At 45.6% G+C, this 22,474-nt stretch overlaps 2 protein-coding genes across 3 annotated transcripts in view; one reads left to right on the forward strand and one right to left on the reverse strand.

Annotated features, from left to right (window-relative positions):
- Positions 1 to 1,130: 1,130 nt before the first annotated feature.
- Positions 1,131 to 5,172, reverse strand: SOWAHB (sosondowah ankyrin repeat domain family member B). The gene has a single exon (XM_022599460.3). It carries the CDS (start codon positions 4,825 to 4,827, stop codon positions 2,431 to 2,433), a length of 2,397 nt encoding a protein of 798 aa, XP_022455168.1. The 5' UTR covers positions 4,828 to 5,172; the 3' UTR covers positions 1,131 to 2,430.
- A 93-nt stretch (positions 5,173 to 5,265) lies between these two features.
- Positions 5,266 to 22,474, forward strand: part of SEPTIN11 (septin 11) — a 126,907-nt gene continuing 109,698 nt past the window's right edge. Inside the window, exons 1-2 of one of the 2 annotated variants that reach the window (XM_089912083.1) lie at positions 5,266 to 5,860; positions 9,991 to 10,064. In XM_089912083.1, the coding sequence (XP_089768209.1) occupies positions 10,050 to 10,064 (15 nt within the window). In that variant the 5' untranslated portion in view covers positions 5,266 to 5,860; positions 9,991 to 10,049. Of the gene's footprint in view, positions 5,861 to 9,564; positions 10,065 to 22,474 lie in introns of those variants that run through there. The other variant, XM_089912082.1, reaches the window with a different exon arrangement.

Consider the following 22,474-nt stretch of genomic DNA (forward strand, 5'->3'; position numbering starts at 1 on the left):
CTGGCAGGAGGCTGGGACTGGCTGTCCTCCTGGTCTGTGTTTTATGACATGAGCAAAAGGGTGACTCCATCAGGTCTGTGCTGTACACTGCTCTCAACACCCTCTTCTGCCTCGCCCTCTCCCCAAATACATGTTGACCACGTAAGAAGGTTGACCACAGTCATAGGTACGATATGGGGACAAAGGACAGGCGGACCTGATGGGTCCTCATAAGAATGAACCTGGAACCCAAGACTGTGTCCTAACCATTGAGCAGTCAGCCAATGTTGTGCTATGAAATCACACACTGAAGCCAAAGGCAAGAATGTGGTAGAACCAACAAAGCTGGTTTCTGTGGAAAGCCAAGATCATTCACCTAAAGATGCCTGGCCTCCCAGTAGCCGGCCCAGATTTTCTTAGCCCAAAGGACTCTCTCCTCTGAAATCCTCTGGAGCACTTAACTTTGTACTTACGACACTCTGAAAAAAAATTTTTTTCTTGTATTGCAGTTGTTTTGTCCTCATTCCTGGTACCTTTTTTTTCCTTTGCCTCATTTTAAAAGCTTATACATAGTACAATGCAGCTTTAAAAGACATCTTGGGAGTAAGGTATGGTATAAATCAGTCAACAACAAGTCTTGTTAGATTTTAAGTTCAAGAGGGGAGAAGTCATGTCCCATTCACCTTTATCAATCCCACAGCACTAAGGAAAACATATTTGTTGAATGAATTGACATTGTGATAACAGTATGGTAAAGTAAAAACATTCTTTGGCTTTTAAAAGAAGTTGACATTTAAAATTTTTCCCCCCCTGGGAGATCACCGCCTGTACTAGAGTATTCACATAAATGTTTATCTTTTATGTTTAAAAATTTCATCTCTCCTAACCATACACCTGCTGTCTGTACTTGTAGCTTTTTTTCCTTGATGTGATTTGCCAAAGTTTCATCCCTTGTATAGGTCTTTTTGGAGAAAAGCAACCCTTAGATTGATTTATTCTGCCTATTTTTTGTTTGTTTTCCAATAGAACAGATATCGTTATTTCAGCAAAATTATAAAGTAAAACTACAAAGAAACAAAAATATTTGATACTCACTGAGTCACAGTTTTGTAAGGCAGAAAGTTAACAATCCTCAGCATAAGTACAATAAATTATAAAGATCTGTGGATATTTTAATGGGGGAAAATAGCCAGAAGAAACACAAAAATACTTTAAGATACAACATCATTGCCACAGCGCATGAGAACAATTCCATAAAAAATTAACTCTTTCCTCTTAGACACTTCATCTTTCAGCCCTCTTTGAATTTACATTCTGAACTCTTGATTTTCTACCGCAGTTTATAAACTAGCCATCCTCTCATTCCATGGACCCACAGAGATCAGTCCCACCACGAGCAAATAAAAGGACCACTTCCTGCTAGAGATACAGCACTTCAAAGCTAATATTTAATCTTAATTGGCAAAATGTTTAGTGCAAATAAAATTATATTTAGCAGCTTAGAAAATTCCTGGTGGGGAGGCATTCACCTCATAACCCTTACTGCATCCCCAGAACAAAATCATTTCTCACTTTTCATGAGTATGAACATTGGCCATTCAAACCTACTGAAAACTACTGATGCTAATTCTGCTGTTCGTTACACAGGGAGTTTCCATAAAAGATGGTTTCAGTCACTATGCTAATGAGCCATACAGTTTTTACATTTGGAAAGTTCCCCTCAGGTTGATGTTTTTTTTAAAAAAGCAGGGTCTGAGTGTCAGTCACAACTGGATCTTACCCAACTGCTTCTCTGAAACGAGGCATTAATCATTTCTTGTGCTGGCCACCAAAGGTTGCATTCAAAGAAAGACCTGACGATGGGGCAGAGGATTCTCTTAAAGCAACTTCTACTCTCCAGTAATAATTTTACTGCACAGATTTGAATGCCAAAAAAAAAAAAAGGGAAAGAAGAGGAGCCATCTGATTTCAAACCTGGTGTTTTCCACTCTCAGCCAAGATTTGTTCTGCAAATGAATGGAAGCCAGAGAGCTCCTAGCCAGAGAGAGGATTTTGTTTGAGCTTCATCAATTCCTTGAATTGCCTCTCTTCTTGTTAGACATCTGTTTCCTCTCTAGCCAAGGCCTGGGGTAGCTGCTCGGGAGAACAGTGTGGCCTGCTGTGCCCAGATCTGTGATGGCAAGGGAAGGAGAACAACAGCCGGGTTTTAAGCACCTGACTCTGCTCCTTCTCTACGTTCACTGGCCCAAGGACTTGAGCCGTCAGAAAGCTTGGACGACCTCTGAGGCCCGGGATGTGCTGACGCAGAATCCAGGGAGGTAAACACTAGGTAGGCCATCTCACTTGGCCTGTCGACCAATTCCTCAGCAATTTTTCCATTCCCCCTGGATTCTCTCACTGAAGAGCTCAAGGATGGGGGTGTGGAGGCCATGTTGGAGAGAGGGGCTCCCCTCAGTCACTATACTCTTCTCTTTCCCTTAGACTGGGGAATTTCTCATACTGGTTGGCTGACTTCCATTTGCTGTGCTGACTTTTGAGCAGTGCAGCAAAGGAAGTCTTTCGAGTGATATTTCTAGATATTTCCCGGCTCTTGGCCTTCCTGGTGGGGGAAGAGCTTCGAACCAAGGGATAGGTGGAAAAAATGGGCTTGCCCCGTGGGGCTTCCAGTAGCTGCCATATTTCCCCAGAGGTATTACTCGTCAGATACTGCCAAGGCTTCTTCCCACTGCTGTCCCGGACGTTCACACGAGACGCCAACCTTTGCACTAGCAATTTGATGATCCCCTGGTGGCCATGAATGGCTGCAAGGTGCAGCGGGGTATACCCACAACTGGACTTCACATTTACATCAAGAGCAATCCCTGCTTTCTGTGCGCCTGAGACCAAGTCCTGAAGGACCCTGAGGTCACCGTGTTTGGCTATCCAGTGCAAGGCAGTGTACCCGGTCAAAAAGTCTTTGTGCAAAGCCAGCTGGGGGTCCTCCCAGAACAAAGTCAACACCTGAATCCAAGAGCCACTGGCAAGCTTCACAATCCATTCATGCTCCCTGGCATCAAGGGGGACCAGGGATGACTTGTGCTCGGAAGATCTGGGGGGGATCAAGACTGCAGGCCTCTCCCCTCCAGGGGCCCATGAGCTGTGTGGATGACCACACTCAACAACAGTAGCCTTGATGTCTGCAGGTTTTGGTGTCAAAGCGGCATCCACCCTCGGGCTGGACATTGCTCCCACCTTCGAGGGTTTCCTGGACCGGGGAGGGCGCCGGCTCCTTTTCAGCAAATCCTCCTCAAGGCACTCCTCATCAGAGGAGGACAATTTGGCTCTCTCTGCCCTAGAGCTCCTCCTTAGGGATCTCCTTAATTTGGGAACAGGCCAGGGCAAAGGCTGAGGGTGGCCTGCAAGGCCACCAGCTCCTATTGGGACGGGCTGAGAAGGGTGACCATCCTCTCTGCTCCTGAGGCCCTGAAGGCTCCTGCTGGGGCTGCCCTCCTTTGGAGAAGGGGCCCCAGCTGGATTCCTGAGCCTTCTCCCATTTGGGGCTCCAGGGGCAAGGTGCAGCCCTTCTTCAGAACCCCCAGGGGACTCTTTGGGTCCACTGCTGCTCTCCTCGCTGCCGTGGCTCTCCTGGTCCACAAAGTCCTCCAGATCTTGTAGGGACAGCTGACAACGAATGCTACGAAAGACTGCCAATGGAGACTTCCCGGGCCAGGATTCCGAAACAGCGGGAAAGAGAGAATGAGGGGGAGGAGGGAGGTCCGGTGGTGCTGGCTTAGATACCGGGACCCAGAAGCCCGGCTCCGAGGGCAGCTGGGGGAAGTTGTCTGGCAGCATCGACCAGGCTCGGATGGGACCCTGGTCTCGGGGCTCGGGTATCTGGGGGTGTCTGGCCACCCAGTCTCGAGTGCGCTGCTGCTGCTTCTGCAGGGTCGAATAATGCAGGGAGCCCGGGATCACCAGCTCGGGCGGCTCTCCGGGGGGAGTGGGGCAGGACAGGGGAGCAGGTGGGGAAGTCCCGCTCCCAGCAGCCTCGACGGTTGTGGGAGGAGAGCGGGGCGCGGCGCACACCGGCGGGGGCTCCGCGGGCGCACCTTCCCGCTGCGGCCTGGGAGCCCCGCTGTCGTCCTGGGCAGGCGGGGCCGGCGCCGGCTTCTCCCAGGCGCTGGCGGTGGCGGTGGGGGCGTCGGGGAGTGAGCCGAGCAGCGGCTCGCCCGGGAGTCCCCCCAGGCCGTTCTGGAGGCATTCCCAGCAGCGGCGGCCCTGCGTCTCGGCCGCCACGCACCTCGCTCCGTCCTGGGCGGCTGCGGGCACCGGTGCCCTGTGGCCGGAGCTGCCCCTCCGCCGGCCGCCTCTCCGGGCCGCCTCCCGGGCCCCGCTGGCGGGGAGTCCATTGCAACCTGCCTCGGCGGCCGGGCCTGCGGCACCTGCTTGCTCCTCCTCTAGCTCCTTCTCGCGCCGCCGCCGCCGGGGTTGCTGCGGCGGCGGCAGCGGCAGCGGCGGCGGCGGTGGCTCCCCCCTGCGCGCGAGGAGCGGGAAGCTGGGCGCAGCTCCCCCTGCAGGGGCGGCGGCCGCGGGCGGGTCTCTGGGTCGCTGCAGCCCCTCCTCCCCCAAAAGGTCCCTGTACCTCCTCTTGAGCACCACGTACTTGGTGCCGTCGGGGTCCTGGCGCACTGCGGCCACCGAGTTGACGAAGCCCTTGAAAAGCTCGCGGCGGCGCTGGTGCTGGCTGGGGGGCGTATCGGGGTCTCGGAGGAAGCTCTTGAAGTGGCTCAGCAAGGCGGCGTTGGTCACTCGGCCCCCGGCCTGGCACAGAAAGTCCAGTAGTGCCTCCTGGCTCAACTCTCGGGCCATCGCTGCCCCGTCGTTCCCTGGACCCGAGGTGTCTGCGTCTCGCCCTCCCTGCGCTCTCCCCCGCCAACAGAAACCCTGGCCTGGCGTCTGTCACCTGCGCCCGGGGCGGCGCCACCCGCCTCCATCAGCCACGGCCTGCTTGCAGCCCCAGAACGTGCCAAGAGGGCCGCGGGTCCCCGGGGAGAGGCCCCGGTGCTGAGCCCCCGCGCGCAGCCCAGGGTGGGAGAGGGCGGCTCCCAGGCTGCCCCTGCGCGATGCGCGCCTCGCGCAGCGAGTCCCCGCTGCGAAAGTTCCCGGGATAGGTCGGAGTCGGTTTCACCTGCGCCCTGGCGACGCCTCCTCCCCGGCTCTGGGGGAAGGGCCCGGCCCGCCTCCTCCTGTCCCTCCTCCCCCTGAGGTCTCCCCCACCCCTGACACCCATCCCAGATGAGTCAGGCTGGTCCGAGCCCGGAAGAGCGCCGTAGGTGAGGTCGCCAGCTAGCCGGAGCCGGCCACGTACAGCTCGGCAGGTCGCGCAGCCGCTCCTGTGCAGGGGAATGGAAGGCAGGTAGGCGACCAGCCGCTCCTTTGGGTTTCGGCCACGTAGGAAACGAAAACAATAGACCTGTTCTTGCCCTCTCCTTTCGCTTCGTTAGTCACGGCTGAAGCCGCTGGGTGAGGAAGAAGGTGCAAATTAACCAGCATCTTGCTGTCTCTCCAAAACATACCTTTATTAACGATGTAGGCTATTAATTTCAGATACCCTGAGGCAGTATCGAGGTCGGGGAAAACTCATTTTGCATTCAAAACAAGCCTATCTTGATCTGGGGATACAGCCGAGGCGGCTCCTCCGAACACCGGCTCCTAGGGATCCAAATACACCCAAGTCTGTACCGAAAAGAGAAATCACTCTGAAGATTACAGGTTGGTTAGAGGGAAAAGGAAGGCCTTTTTTCCTTCCTCACAGTCTCATGTTAAGGTGCCGGAAAAATCTAATTTGATGCCGAATTCCCTAGTGACTGAGATGAAGAGGAATTACGTCTCGACAGTTAAGGTATTTGGTGCCTTTGTTTTTATCTAGTCCAAAATTTATGAACAGAAGAGATCTGTACAGTCTCTTTTGTGTTAGCGTAAGTGGTGAAGTCTTTCCCTCCGAATGTGAGGTTTCCTCTACACCTTCAGAATGTTAAGTATTACAGGCTCCTTGATTTGACCCTGCTGCTCCCAACACTGGAATGTCTGCTTGACTCTCATTCTCCACCGCGGGGCCCGAGAACTTCCTAATTCCACGTCCATTTGTAGACTAGAGCTTGAAAAACTCTAGTTTCAAAACATTGGCCTCTTCAGGACAGTAGAATCACAGCACGTTTCCTAACAGCTGCTTCCCCCCTACATTTCACTTGTCCACAGGTTGATCCTGCCCTTTCTGTAATAATCCTTCTGGTCTTATCCTGTTTCTTTATCAGTCCTACTTACATGCCAAAAATACTTTCCTTGTTTTATCTACTTACCTATCTGACTCCGCGACCTCTCCCATTCTTTTCTTTAGCTGTCTTCTTATTTCTTTCCATCGTAACTGGTTGTTTATTCTCAACCCCAACTGTGACAGCAAATATGTTTATTTTTGGGAATGCTCTGTTGGCTATATTTCGTATTTTCTCCTGCCCTGTCAATGCCAGTCTTCCTTCCTGTACTCCCCTCATCTTTCCACGCTTTCTTCTTTTGCTCTACTATTTCTAATTGTTTCATGTGTCCCTGTTCTTTTTGCTGAGGGAGGGTATTGAAATATGTTGGCCGCACAGTTGTCAACATGTGTTAGCATGGGCCAATTTTACTGATGCCACGTAGGCCACATTAACTGAGCTTTGTTTTAAGTCTCCAACATACCCTGGTACTTTTCCATGAATGAATTGCAATCCTTGGCTTTAAATTATTTAGGTCAGAAAGAAGAACTGGGAAACATTGTTTTCTATTTTCAGCATTTTCTTGAATCCAAACCCAATACTGGGTTAAGAGGGGGTAAGTGTTTTCCACTGAGGTCTCTACCTTAACGTCAAGCCTTTAGAATAGTTATTAAAAATAAAGGTTTTGTGTTAAACTTTAGCTTCCTTTTGTGTGTGTCTGTGTGGTTTTTTGTTTTTGTTTTTTCCTGATGGAGGCTTGACGGAACTTGCCAGGTGTGTCCACAACTGGGGCAGGAGGGAGTCCAAACAGAAAACTCAGGGGGGCACTGAAGAGTGGCAAGTGGAAAGAATCCCCCTTTGGTACTTTCCAAAACTCTGGTTACAAAATAGGGGACTTGTGGCAAGAGGGGGTGATGACATAGAGGTCTGAACTTGAAGCACTTAGGACTAGAAAGAAAGGAAGGGGTCATCAAAGTCATGCTTGTTGAAGTCAGATTATCTTTAGTTGAGGGTGGAATTAGCAGGTCTGGAGGAGTAGAAAACGGGGAAAGGGAAGAAAAAAAAAAAACCCATTGCTTTAGCTTTCTGGATGCCCAGGTGGTTTGATGTCCAGATCTTCTCTCTTCCTTTTTCTCTCTCTTGTCTCAGGTTAAGGTGATAGTCAATTAGAATGCTCTTCACCTTATCTCAGGGAACATTTTTATGCTTCTCTCATGTATAGTTCCTCATCTTCAGAAATATTTATGGGGCACCTGTGTTGCCCTCGCAGTGCTGGAAGTGGGTACAAAGAACACATGCTTGAGAGCTCACTATTTACTGGGAGCAACAAACGAGAGAAATGGCTTAAACTTGTGCATTAAGTGCATCAGATGCTGGAAAAATTGAGAAGCAGCACATAAAGGAAGAGCCTAGACTCAGTTGGGGGGATTGGGACAATTTTCCAATAAGGGGCAACTTGGAGTAGAGGATGCGAGGAAGAGGCAGAGGAAACACTGGTGCAAAAGCACCAAGATCTGGCTCAGCAGAGTCTATCTGGGGAGCTAACTGCAAACAGATCTACCTGGCTTTAAGGAAGAGGATGTGTGAGGATGTGCTAGAAACAAGACTTGCAAAAGTAGGAGGGAGTCAGAAGATGAAGGACCTGGGGAGTGGAGGTGGGGTGGGGAGGGGAGTCTTTGAAGAATTCTTGGGAGGGTAGTGACCCGACCAGATTTGTACTTTAGAAAGATTATCCTGGAGGTAATTGCTGGTTTGGAATCATGACCCATATTAACAAGTAAAAATAGCACTTTGCAGAGCAATAATGAATTTAACCAAATCTAAGACACTATTGACTATATGATACAGTTTGATTTCAGAGATGTTAAAATGTGTGTGTGTGTCGGGGGAAGTGCCTCTTAAAGTAGAAGAAATACAGCATGTTTAATAAAATTATATTTTTAGAAAGAAAAGTGTATTGGGAATAAGATTTGAGGATTGGATCGGGGTAACTAACTTTTTCTTTACAGCCTTATGAACTATTGGCTATTTTACAATGACAGTATATTCCTTTTTAGTTTGAAAAAGACACTAAAGGAAAAAAAAACATAAATGAATAACAATGACAAGGGAAAACAAGTAATATCAGATCTTTAGACTGGAGGAGGGAGATGGAGGCCAGCAGGAAGAACAGTCTGGAAATTACTGAGATGATCCAGAAAAGGGAGCCAAATGTCTAAATTCAGCAGTGTCAGAGAAAGAGAGATGAATGGATGGATTGGAGAGATAGGGGGCCAAGTCAATAGGATTTGGAGCCAGAGGAGTCTGGGGGTGAGGAGTAAGCTGGCTTCTCTCATGCATCTGGCCTGAGTCTCTGGATGGACGGTTGTAACCATATACACGAATAGTAAATGTAGAACAAAGTCAGTTTTGGAAATGGGAAAGATGATCAATTCAGTTTGGGACATCTTAAGTTGAGGTGCCTACAGACCATAAAAACAGGAATGTCTAGGAGGCAGTTGGCCATAGGTTGGAGGCTCCAAGAATGTATGACTTTAGTATATATAAACAGTCATCTGAGTCACAGGTGATGATAAAATTGCTTAGAAAGAGATATGCCAGCAGTGGGAAAGGAGCAGGGTGGAGGGTGAATCCACATTTACCAAAGAGAAAGAGGAAAATAAACCTGTTAGGAGACTTAGAAGGAGCAGCTAGAGGGGGAAGAGGAACACCACTGAGCGTGGTATCATGGAAGCACAGAAGCAGAAGGGGGAACAGCTTTCTAGAGTTGACGCCAAGTTAGATAAGAAGTGAAATGTGACCATAGCCTGTTAGGTCGCTGGGGCCAGGTCTGGAGCAGTTTCAGAAGAGTGGTGGGGACAGACATCAGGTTACAGAGGGGTGCAGAATGAGTAGGGTAAGAAAGACTTGACCATGAAAGGAAGGAGAAAGAGAATTCTAGATATGGAGAATATCAGATCATGTAACCTAAGATTTGTTTTTGGTAGTTGTTAGAAGAGATATGATCATGTCTATGTGCTGAGGGAAAAAAGCCAAGAGAGGATAAGTTGAAAGACCTAGAGGAGAGGGTAAATAATTGATGAAACAGGGCATGGGGGTGGGGCTGGAGTCCAGAGTCTAGGTGGAGAGATTACCTGGGACAGGACAGAGAGAGACACTTTTCCCATCGAGAACAGAAAGAAGAAAAATGGCTATTGCATTAATTAGGGGGCTAAGAGATCAGGAGAAAAGATTTGAAGAAGTCTTGGTGGGGCTGAAAAGTAGGTACAAAGGCAGTAAGTGTATATAGAGCTTGAAGTTTAGGTTACTGTAAGCAGGGCATCAAATATTCTTAGGTCTTGGGGCTTAAGGTTTCCAAAGTGGGATCATTTGGAGGTGATGACAAGATTCAGAGTGTGACCATATGTAGCGGAAGTGAGAGGCACTGGAGGAGATAGCATCACGGAACTGTGAGACAGGGTGTTGAATGAGTCACGCAGGTTACTGAAGTCATCTAGGATGGAGAGGATAACCATGAATCATGTACATAAGTCTTTAGTACCATGGTATGAGTAACACAAATGGCATTTTGTCAGGAGCAATCGCTCTGCTAACAGTGTAGTATTGTGACTGACACGTGTGTGTCATGTTCCAGATTACTGTCCTTTATTTGATCCTCAAAACAAGTATGGGAACTGTGTAGGACAGAGATCATCGTCTTGCAGGAAGTAGCTCTCCTTGCTATCAATATGTATGTATGTTTTGTAGGATGTATTCTGATGTGCTTATTCTTTGCCTTCAGTCCAGACCTCTACTGTGGATGTAGAGTGGAATCTCCACCCAAGAAGGTGCAACTGTTCAATGTCAACCCTCCAGGTAGGTGGACAGATCCCCAGGTGAAGCTAGAGCTAAGATGTACCACGGAAAGGCAGGAGAGAAAACCAGGGTGCTGGCCCACTCTCTCTCTCTCCCCCCATTTCTTCCCACTCCTTTTTCCCCTCTTCCCCCTCCCCTCCCCCTCCCCTCCCCCTCCTCTCCCCCTCCTCTCCCCCTCCTCTCCCCCTCCCCTCCCCTCCCCCTCCCCCTCCTTCTCTGTCTCTCTCAGGTTTGGATTTCCACAAGTCTGGGTACTCCCAAGGGTGCTCTGAAGTAGCAAGGGGAAAGCATTTTTGTGCTGGGCTACAAGCTGAGGTTGAGGGTGCTAAGTTACAAGCCAGATAATTGAATGATATGGGGCTCTCTGGATTTATTTCCCTTCTTCTGTCCTGAGCCTTTAATCATTTATTTATTCATCAATATTTATTGAGGGCCTACCATGTATGTGCTTTTCTGGGGCTGGAACACAATGGTAAAGCAACAGACAAAATCTCTTTGGGGAAACTTATACTCCAGTAGGGAAAAGAGACAATAAACATAAAAATAAACAAGAAAATATCACCAGATAAGTGATGAGATGCAAAAGCCAACTGGTATGATACTGACTGGAGAGCTACTCTGGCCAGGATGGACAGGGAAGTTCTCTCTTAGAAGATACCAGGCAATAGGGACCTCAGTGCTAAGGAGGAGACAAGCCATGTGAAGGTGGAAGGGAGGGGAGCAGGGTGGGAAAGCATTCCAGACAGAGGGAATAGCTAATGTTTGTCAGAAATGAGTGTGATATTATAGAAAGCTAGTGAAATGCCACAAATCCCATATAAATTAGCATAATATGTTTATAAATTAATTGCCTAATAAACTTTTATGACAACTTTGTCTATATTGTTTAGTGCATACCCTTTGATCATCTCATCAAAATTTTCACCCTCCTCTTTAGAGAGAATAAAAAGATAATTTATTTTCTTCTCTTAACATATGGTTGAAATTTACTCTTTTTTTTTTTTTTTTTTTGCGTTACACGGGCCTCTGCGGCATGTGGGATCTTCCCGGACCGGGGTACGAACCCGTGTCCCCTGCATCGGCAGGCGGACTCTCAACCACTGCGCCATCAGGGAAGCCCTGAAATTTACTCTTTAATATTGATAGCTTGGAGCTCAACGCATTTTACTTCACACACAAATATGCTGGTTGTTTGTAGAACTGCTATAGATTTGTGCCATACAAACACAAGAATTGTGATACATTTATTTCCCAAAATTTTTTAAAATTTATTTTATTGAAGTATAGTTGATTTCCAATGTGTTAATTTCTACCATACAGCCAAGTGATTCAGTTATACATACATATGTATTTATATTCTTTTTCATATTTTTTTCCATATGGTTTATCACAGGATATTGAATATAGTTCCCTGTGCTGTACAGTAGGACCTTGTTGTTTATCCATTTTATATACAATAGTTTGCATCTGCTCATCCCAAACTCCCAATCCATCCCTCCCCCACCCCACTCCCCCTTGGCAACCACAAGTCTGTTCTCTGTCTTATTTCACAAAATTCTTATCAAAAAAGGAAAAAAGTATGTGTTTATAATTGTTCATGCTTTATTATCAAGTATATTCCTAACAAGGAAAGAAACTCTGTTTTGTTTTGTTTTTTTAATTGGGAGAAGTTGCCCAAGGCTGAAATATTTTCCCCCAGCTTTATTGAGGTATAATTGACAAATAAAAATTATATATATTTTTAAAAGAAAATGAGGGACTTCCCTGGTGATCCAGTGGCTAAGACTCTGTGCTCCCAGTGCAGGGGGCCTGGGTTTGATCCCTGGTCAGGGTACTAGATCCCACATGCACCAACTAAGAGTTAGAATGCTGCAACTAAGACCGATGCAGCCAAATAAATAAATTAATACAATTTTTTTAAAGTTTGAAAAAAAAAGAAAATGAAAATAAAATAAATGAGTATGGTGTATTTGAGGAACAGAAAGAAAACCAGGGGCTAAGTTGGAGCACAGTGAAGGACGAAAGTGTGGAGTGAGAAGAAGTCCAAACAGTGAGCAGGGTCTCAGTCCTGCAAGGCCTAATGGGGTTTGGGTTTTCGTCTAAGCGTGATGGGAAACCATTGGAGGTTTATAATCAAGAGAGTTGCATGTGATTTATGTATAACAGAACATCTGGCTGCTGTGTTGAGGGTAGATTATAGGGGATGCCAAAGTAGAAACAGAAAATCCAGTCAGAGACGACTGCAGAGGGCGAAGCAAGAGATGGTGGTAGCTTGGAATAGCAAGGTATTGGGTGTAGAGTATTGAGATTTGGAAAATATTCTAGAGATAGAAACTAGAGAATGTGCTAGTGGGTTGAATATAAATTTACCAAGATTGGGGGCAGGAAGATGAGCATTCCCTTTTGGAAAGGTTAAGTTTGGGATGAACATTAGCCATCTAAGTAATGATCTAGAATAGGCAATTGCTCAGGAGTGAGGTCAGAGCTGGAGATATAAATCTGAGAGTCTTGGGCATTGAGATGGTATTTGAAAGTTATGGGATTAGATGAATTTATCTAGGAAGGGAACCTAGAAAGAGAAAAAAAGACATTCTTAATCAGCCTCAGCATTTGGGGTCTAATCTTTAGTAGTATCTTGCTTACATATTATGACCTGTCTCAGTCATACTATGGCAATGAGAGAAACTATAAAATCCTGTTTTGTCCCCCTAAGGCCAGTCTGCTGCTTGTGGCTGTAACAGACATTAGTGTGAGACACCCAGCGAGTAAGGTTAATTCCAGGGTCCGGAGTAAGGTCCACTGACCCCTCCCCGAATGGAAAAGTCTCCCTCCATTGCCAACTTTACAAGATTTAAAAGTTTAGGGGCTTCGCTGGTGGTGCTGTGGTTGGGAGTCCGCCTGGCGATGCAGGGGACACGGGTTCATTTCCCGGTCCGGGAGGATCCCGCGTGCCGCAGAGCGGCTGGGCCCGTGAGCCATGGCCACTGAGCCTGCGCATCCGGCGCCTGTGCTCCGCAATGGAGCACAAAAAAAAAAAACAACTTTTTTACCGCAAAAAAAAAAAAAAAAAAAAGTTTAAAATTTGTTAAAGGAGTCAGCAGATTTTACATATAGGAAAACCAAGTTTCAGAGCTTAGTGTCTTGTGGAACTAGTGCTCAAATCAAGCTGACCTCAAATCTAGCATTTTGCACCAGAGTCATAATCTTTCCTCAACTCTCTGGAGTACTTGACTCAGTTGACCATTTTCTCCCTTTGAAATCTCTGTCTTGGCTTCTATAACCACTGGTCTTTTCTGGCTCTTCTCTTACCTCCCTGATCCAACTCCGACTCTCCCTTGCTAACTCTTCTTTCCATTCCTTCTTTCCATGTTCTCTACTCGTTCTCTGGGTTCTACCTGAGTGATGTTGTCTATTTTCCCAGATTCAATTACCACCTGTATTCTTAGGATTCCCAAGTCTATCTGTGATGCTCACCTAGAAAAAGCACAGACTTTCAACCAGTTGCTCTAGTCTTGACTCTGCCTGTAACTATCTCTTTAAATTGGCCAATATACAAACTCTCGGGGTCTCAGTTTCTTCATTTGTACAGTGAAGGAATTAGATCAGATGATTCTGAAGTTGCTTCCAGTACTCACATTCTGATTCCAGACTTGATGTCCCTTCTCATGATCTCTATAGTAATAATGACATTGATTGCATGCTCTGTGCCAGACATGGAACCAAGTACTTCACACATATTAATATATTTAATTCTCCGAACAAATTCCTATGCGGTAGGAGCTATTAGTATCCTTATTTTATAGTGGAGGATATCAAGATCCAAATAATGTGATTTCCTATTATATTGTAACCAATAAGTGGCAGAGCCAGGATTCAAACTCTGACAGTTTGAGTTTTGAGTCAGCATCGTTTAGCCCCCGCTCTCTTCCTGCTTTTCCCTTCGAGGACCCTGATCCCTTAGGCTCACATCTCTTCTGCCTCCTCGGGACCCTTACTCCTTCTGTTACCCCTCCCCCTTGTATCTTCATCCTCTTCCTCTCTTCATTCTCAAGGGCTGATTTCCTTCCTAAAACAAAACAAAACCAAAAAACGAGCACTTTGCTCTGAACCGCCCTCGTTCAGTCACTGCCTTAGCTCACCCTCAGCATTCCTGCGTGTGTCACCTCCTCGCAGAGGCCTTTCCTGACAGTGTGGATGAATCAGCTTCCACTGCGAGGCACCTCTAGGCACTTCTATTTGGGGAAAGTTAAGTTTGAGATGCCCATTAGGTATTTAAGTAGAGATGGCAAGTGGACGATTGGATATGCAATTCTGGTGCTCTACTTTCACAGCACCTAACACTCCACTATTAAAAATAAATTTTGTATTTGTTCATTTTTATGTGGTCCCCTCAACAAGAACACAGGTTCCGTGAGAGCTAGGCCTGTGTCCTCTTCACCACTAGCAAGGAATTAGCTCGGAATAACAAGGTGTATTCGTTTCCTGGGGCTGCTGTAACGCATTATCACAAACTGGGAGGTGGAGGTGGAAGCAGTAATATAACAGAGATTTATTCTCTTGCAGTTCAGGGGGCGAGACCTTGGAAACCAAGGTGCTGGCAGGCCAGACTCCCTCCGGAGACTCTAGGAGAGAATCCTTCTTTCCCTCTTCCAGCCCCTGGTAACTGTCTACATTCCTTAACTTCCTTGGCTTATGGCCACATCACTCCCATCTCTGGCTCCATCTTCACATGGCCTTCTCCTCTTCTGTGTGCTTCTCCTCTTCTGTCTCTCACAAGGATATTTGTCATGGGATTTAGGGCCCACTCAGATAATCCAGGATGATCTGATCATAAGAACCTTAATTTAATTACATTTGCAGATCTTTACCTTTTTACAAATAAAGTAACTTTCGCAGGTTCCAGAGAGTTGGACATGGACGTATATTTTGGGTGGCCACTATTCATCTCACCATACAAGGGAATAGGAGGAAGTTCAGGAATGTCTCCCCAGCCCCACCCCTTCTCCGTTTATCCTGGCTAAATTAAATGCTCTTCAAGATTCAACTCAGTGGTTGCCCAGTCAAGGGAGCCACACCCCCAGCCCCAGTACATGCCTCTCCTATAATAATAATAGCTAGTGCATATTCAGCACTGTTTTAAGGGCTTTATGTGTACGAACTCACTTAATGCCTGCTACAACCCTATGAGATTGTCCCCATTACTATCTTGATTTTATCAAAAGCTAATGGTCCGTTTTGTTGTCTCTCTTCCGCAGTAGACCTCCCCCCAGGGCAACAGCCAAGACTTCTTATCTCTCTGTCCCCAACATATACCATGGCATTTCCAGGCTCTGTGTGAAGGCTGGTGGGTTGAATAAACGACTGAGCAAGAGATAGGCTTGTACTAGTCTGGGCAGGGTTTTGAATATCAGATTAAGGTATTTGGATTTGGGGACTTCCCTGGTGGTCCAATGGTTAGGACTTGGCACTTCCACTGCTGTGGCCTGGGTTCAATACCTGGTTGGGGAACTAAGATCCCACAAGCGGCACGGCGCAGCCAAAAAAAAAAAAAAAAAAAGACATTTGGAGTTTATCTTGTAGATCATAGGTGGCCAACAGTTTTAAAGGTGAGTAGTGATAGGATGGGCCCATCTTTCAAATATATCCTCCCCTTGGGAGAAACGTCATCAAATATTGTTTTAATTATCATCTCCAAGTACATCCCTCCCCCTCCACCCCCTGGGCCTTCCTCCTGAGCTCTAGTCTCACATTGCCTGATTCTTGCTGGGTCTCTCTAGGCTCAAATTCAGCATGTCCAGGCCAGCCTTCGTCATTCTTCCCACCAAAGCCACTCTTCCTGTTTTACTGAGCTCAAAGGCATCCAAACTAGACAACTTGAATTAATCCCACTTTCCTCACCCCCACTGCCAATTAGTCATCAAGTGCTGTCAACTCCATCTCATGAACTTTATCTCATATCCATTCGCCTGGTCTCTGCCATAGTTCAGGCTCTTGCATCTTTCTTTTTTCTTTAATTAATTAATTTAAAATTTATTTTTGGCTGTGTTGGGTCTTTGTTGCTGCTTTGTCTAGTTGTGGCGAGCGGGACCTACTGTTTGCTGTGCTGTGTGGGCTTCTCATTGCGTTGGCTTCTCTTGTTGCAGAGCATGGGCTCTAAGTGCATGGGTTTCAGTAGTTGTGGCATGCGGGCTCAGTAGTTGTGGCTCACGGCCTCTAGAGCGCAGGCTCAGTAGTTGTGGTGCACGGGCTTAGTTGCTCTGTGGTATGTGGGATCTTCCCAGACCAGGGCATGAACCCGTGTCCCCTGTATTGGCAGGCGGATTTTTTTTTTTTTTTTTACATAAATTTATTTATTTATTTATTCTTTGGCTGCATTGGGCCCTCGTCGCTGGGCGCAGGCTCCCTCCAACTGCAGCAAGCAGGGGCCACCCCTCGCTGCGATGTGCGGGCCTCCCACCGCGGGGGCCCCTCCCATCACTGAGCGTGGGCTCCAGGTGCGCGGACCTCAGCGGTTGCGGCACACGGGCTCAGCAGCCGTGGTTCACGGGCTCTAGAGCGCAAGCTCAGTAGCTGTGGTACACGGGCTTAGTTGCTCCGCGGCATGCGGGATCTTCCCCGACCAGGGCTCGAACCCGTGTCCCCTTCACTGGCAGGCGGACTCCCAACCACTGCGCCACGAGGGAAGTCCGAGGCTCTTGCATCTTTCACCTGGACTATTGCGCTAGCCCCCTGACCAGTCTCCTCACCTCTAGTTTCCCCTCTCCAACTCCAGTCCATCCTCCACTCTGCTGCTCATTTTATAAGCCTAAAAACCAGATCTGATCATTCACTTTCGTGTTAAAACAATAAACAAACAAAGCTCCAAAACAACTCTGCAATCGTTCTTCATTGCGTACAAGATCAAGATCTTCGAGATCTACCTACAAAGATTTACTTTTCTTCCTTATTTATTCACTTAACACATGTGTATTGAATGCCTACTATGTGTCTGGTATTGTACTCATTGCATTCATATACTAGTGAGGGAGGTGCCCTACACATATACAGATGGACGTAGCTGTTCATTCATATACTAGTGAGGGAGGTGCCCTACACATATACAGATGGACATAGCTGTTCTTACGTGGGCGACTCATGTCACAGGCAGTGAGAGGAATACCCTAAGGAAGATTCTACAACTAGAAGAGGTCGATAGTGGCATCCTTGCTATTTGCTTTCAGGATATACTGTAACTTTTTTGCTATTTGTATGCCTGTTGAGTGGATTTACAGATTATATTTATCAGTATCTAGTTTCAAATTAATCTGAACCAAGAAGGAAAGTAATTTAAAAAAATTCTCACAAGGAAACTATGAACTAAAGAGAATACTAAACTTTAAACCAAGGAAATAATGCCATAAGCCTAAGGGAGTGGGGCTACACCTAATATGAGCCTTAGCAACATTAGACTTAAAACAATATCTAGGGACTTCCCTGGTGGCGCAGTGGTTAAGAATCCACCTGCCAATGCAGGGGACACGGGTTTGAGCCCCGGTCCGGAAGATCCCACATGCCGCGGAGCAACTAAGCCTGTGCGCCACAACTACCGAGCCTGCGCTCTGGAGCCCTAGAGCACAGTTACTGAGCCTGCGCTGCAGCCACTGAAGCCCGTGTGCCTAAAGCCCATGCTCCGCAACAAAAAGAAGCAACCACAATGAGAAGCCCGCACCCTGCAACGAAGAGTAGCCCCTGCTCGCCACAACTAGAGAAAGCCCACACACAGCGAGGAAGACCCAAGGCAGCCAAAAATAAAATATGCATAAATAAATAAATTTATTTAAAAAAATAGTCATTATATTTTAAAAAAAGAGATAAAAGTGTATTTTTTTTTTTTTTAGGAATACAAGTCCAAGTAGACTTGAGTCCAGATTTTTTTTTTATTAATTTTATTTATTTATTTTTGGCTGCGTTGGCTCTTCATTGCTACGCGCGGGCTTTCTCTAGTTGCAGCGAGCTGGGGGGCTACTCTTCGTTGTGTGGTGTGCGGGCTTCTCACTGCGGTGGCTTCTCTCCATGCTACAACATGGATGAAACTTGAGAATATTGTGTTAGGTAAAAGAAGCCAATCACAAATAACCATGTATTGTATGATTCCATTTATATGTTATGTGCAGTGTGGGCAAATCCATAGAGACAGAAAGTAGATTACTGGTGGCTTGTGGGAGGGGAGAATGGGGAGTGACTGCTAATGGCATGGGGAGATTGAGTCCAATCATGACCAATGACTTAATCAATCATGCCTATATAATGAAACCTTGATAGAAACTCTAAGGAGGTTCAGAGTGTTTCCTGATTGGTAAGTATATCAATGTACCAGGAGGCTGGCACAAGCTCCCAAGCCGCCCCCATTGCAGACTTTGCCTTATGTATCTCTTCCATTTGGCTGTATCCTTTATAATAAAACAGTAATTCTAAGTACAGTGCTTTCCTGAGTTCTGTGAGTCATTCTATCGAATTATGAAACCTGCAGAGGGGTCATAGAAACCCTCAATTAGTAGTCAGGCTGGTCCATCAGAAGTGCAGATGGCCCCCTGAATTTGTAGCTGGCGTCTGAAGTGGGGGCAGTCTTTTGGGACTGAGCCCTTAATCTGTGGGCTCTGCAAAGTGTCAGACTTGAAAGGAATTGTTGGACACCCATCTGGTGTTGAAGATTTGCTGGAGAGCTCTGGGGAAGGTAGCATTTGCTAAGGGGGCCATTATCTAAGAAGTCTGAGGACACTACAGAACAGTACTTAGTACCAAATCTTGAATACAGATAGAAAGTAGCAACTGCGCTACTTCGAGGCACTGCAAGTGAGAGATAAAAGTATTGACATTTTTAGAGTTGAATTGTACTTTACAATACAAATGTTTACTAAGGGTACTTTTCAAAAGACACTTTCTCTTCTTATCAACCTTTTCAAAGATAATGAAGCCTGTCTACCCAAAATTACTTAGGGATAGGTCTGTCTGAAAGTGAAAGGATGAAATTGGAGGCTCTCTTTTAGCCATATGATTATATACATTTCTATCAGGGAAAAAATCTCCCTGGATCTTGAAACAAACCAGCTGCTGCTATCCAAATATGTATGAATGCAACACATTCTATTTCTTTAAATAAGTATTTTTATTACACTGATTCTTTGGGAAAGGTTGATTATTTCCATACTTGCTCTGCACCATCCTCTCCTCTTTGGTCTCCTTCTTTTGTTCCCTCTTCCCCCAGATGGGAAGAAGGACATTCTCGGAAATTCACATATACAAAGGCAGAAATACTCAAGATTATACAGGGACAAGAAAAAGTCCACTATGAAAAAAAATTACATCACTCCAATAAGTTGGGAATAAAGGATGTTACATCCTACTCTTTGTGGCAATGAGTAGGGGAAAAGAAGGACAAAACTTCAAAGCAATTCATCTAGCATAATATAAACTAAATATTTATAAAATGAATATAAATAATATGAGGATTTTTTTAAACAACTGCAAAAATAATAAAGAAAATAACTAGTCTGTGTGTGGACATAGGGTCTTCCTTGTGAGGACTCATACCGTTATCAGATGTGTGACTTTGATCGTACTAAATCGTAATTCCTGCATATGGCATTAATTTGCAAGTTAAAATTTTGATAAAAGATTTGTTTTCCCCTAGACACAAGCAATGTGTCTAATTTTAGTGTAATTTTAAATGAGAATATTTACTGTGCTTCCTTGAATTAGTTCATTGAATCATGATAAAAATGGTATAATGACTTTTTTTCTCATTTTAAATGACTGCCATTACAGTCTTATGATGGGTCTTTATAGATTGCCTTTTGCACTAGAGAAAACATCTTATATTACTTTCCTCATATTTTAAAACTACAGGAGCCCCTGTTCATAGCACCTGAGGAAATGGTGAACATGAGTAAAATTATGCAGGCGAGTTTTAGTTTGCTAAATGAATAACACTTTAGTTCATCCAAAGTGGCTCCTAGAGACTAAAACAAGTAGTTCATTTATTTTTAGCTGCTGATTTAACTTCAGTTATAACACTTTTATTTAGGAGATGACTTCCTAGGAGAAAGTATTAGGCAGCAAGAAGAGAAATAAATATGGAACAATCTTTAAGATTCCATTAGACAGAAGGCTCATGATACTAAGAAGAAATGAGGCCATTCTGTAATTTTACCTTTAAAATGTATATTAGATTTGTAATAAAAATAAATATGTATCTTTTAATTTTAGTAATGAGTTAAATATATTTACAAAGCGGGCCGTGCACTGTAGTGGAAGGAGCAGCGTGTGGCCGTCTGCAGTGCTGGTCCTACGCTGAAACCATCCAGCTCTATGATTTCAGACTTACAAGTTAATATAGGCTTCCTGACTCCTGATTCCTCATCCTGGGGAACCGACTCAAAAATGTATAATAGGGCTTCCCTGGTGGCGTAGTGGTTGGGAGTCCGCCTGCCACTGCAGGGGACACGGGTTCAAGCCCTGATCCAGGAAGATCCCACATGCCGCAGAGCAACTAAGCCCGTGCGCCACAATTACTGAGCCCACGTGCCACAACTACTGAAGCCTGCGTGCCTAGAGCCTGTGCTCCGCAACAGGAGAGGCCACCACAGTGAGAAGCCCACGCACCGCAATGAAGAGTAGCCCCCGCTCACCACAACTAGAGAAAGCCCACGCGCAGTAACAGAGACCCAAAGCAGCCAATAAATAAATAAATAAATAAAAATAAAAACAACCTTTAAAAAAATGTATAATATACTTCCTAGCTCCAAATTTCTGTGATTAATTCCATAATCATTAGGGTGTGCATACAACATTAACATGTTTTAGGAAGAGTAAAGAGCCTGGGATTATAGTCACACTAAATGGATCTCCAGTTCTGCCACTCACTTGCAACGGAACTTTGGGCAAGTAAGCTTTCTGAATCCCAGTTTATTCGACTTTAAAACCAGGTTAGTAATACTACAGCAGACACTGGCAATGCCATGCCCCAGAGCCCCTCAGCCCAGGGCAGCTGCAGGGGCAGCGCGCAGCCCGGTCAGCTGCCCACCTCTGCCTACTTCCAGCTCCTTCCCTGCCCCTGCGCTTCCTCTGGTGCACAGCGACTTGCACAGCCCAGAAGCACCAGGGATTTGATGTCCCCAAATGCAACCCTCCACCAGTGAGAGACAGTCTTCCTGGCTCGCAGTGGAAGAACTCAGAGGCACAGTAACACGGCTCTTCAGTGGGTCCCCAGCTGGATCAAGTCCCCATTCCCCACAGTGGTGAGCAGCTCATTGACAAACCCTGTATTGGTTTTTCTCTCCTGCCTGTCTCATTTTCTCCACTATCTCCTTTGTGCTTCCTGGGATCACCTCCCAAATAACCTACTTGCACACAATTTCTTATCTCAGGTTTTGCTTTTGGTAAATCTCACTTCGCAATTGCTGTGCCAGTTAATTGAGAGCATGTGGAAAGCAACTACTAGATCCAATAGTTAGGCCCTAACAAATAGTAATGATTATTATATCTAACAATTGAGACAGAATTTCATGGTTCTAGGAAATGTTTAGATTGTGTTTCTATAGTTAAGTGATTTTACAGCCTGCTAAAGTATATTTACATAATTTTATGAGGTATCTAAAATGCACAGAAAATTTTGTAAGTGGGGAAAATTTAGATATGATTAAAAATTGGGTATAGAAAATATTTGCTAAGGAATTTTTTTTCTCTTCCATTTTTCATTTCTCCTTTTCATTGTTTCTATACTGAAGTCATATTCCTACTTCTATATGAAATGTCATAAATTAAGCACTATTACCTTGAAGAAATAAGTAGAAGAGTATTAACAATATAGGAAATAGCTGGTACATAAATATAAATCTTTTGAGGGTCGGGGAGGGATGGACTGGAAGTCTGGAATTAGCAGTTGCAAACTATTATATATAGAATGGATAAACAACAAGGTCCTACTGTACAGCACAGGGAACTGTATTCAATATCCTGTGATAAACCATAATGGAAAAGAATATGAAAATATATCGGGCTTCCCTGGTGGCGCAGTGGTTGAGAGTCCGCCTGCCAATGCAGGGGACACGGGTTCGTGCCCCGGTCCGGGAAGATCCCATATGCCGTGGAGCAGCTGCGCCCGTGAGCCATGGCCGCTGAGCCTGCGCGTCCGGAGCCTGTGCCCCTCAACGGGAGAGGCCACAGCAGTAAGAGGCCCGCGTACCGCAAAACAAAACAAAACAAATATATATATATATAACTGAATCACTTTGCTATACATCAGAAACTAACACAACTTTGTAAATTAATAAAGTAAATTAAAAAAATATATTTTTTGACTACTATTCAATGATTCCACAAGTGTTTAATCATGAAAAAGTCATTTATTTGACTTTATCTCACATTACAAT

The sequence above is a fragment of the Delphinapterus leucas genome, chromosome 5, assembly GCF_059928025.1.
Source record: "Delphinapterus leucas isolate spDelLeu-1000000601 "Yukka" chromosome 5, BTC_Dleu_Yukka2, whole genome shotgun sequence".
Lineage (NCBI taxonomy): Eukaryota > Metazoa > Chordata > Mammalia > Artiodactyla > Monodontidae > Delphinapterus > Delphinapterus leucas.

Bases quoted from the DNA above. Each gene is read 5' to 3' on its own strand.
- SOWAHB (XM_022599460.3), bottom strand. From the start codon at position 4,827: ATGGCCCGAGAGTTGAGCCAGGAGGCACTACTGGACTTTCTGTGCCAG.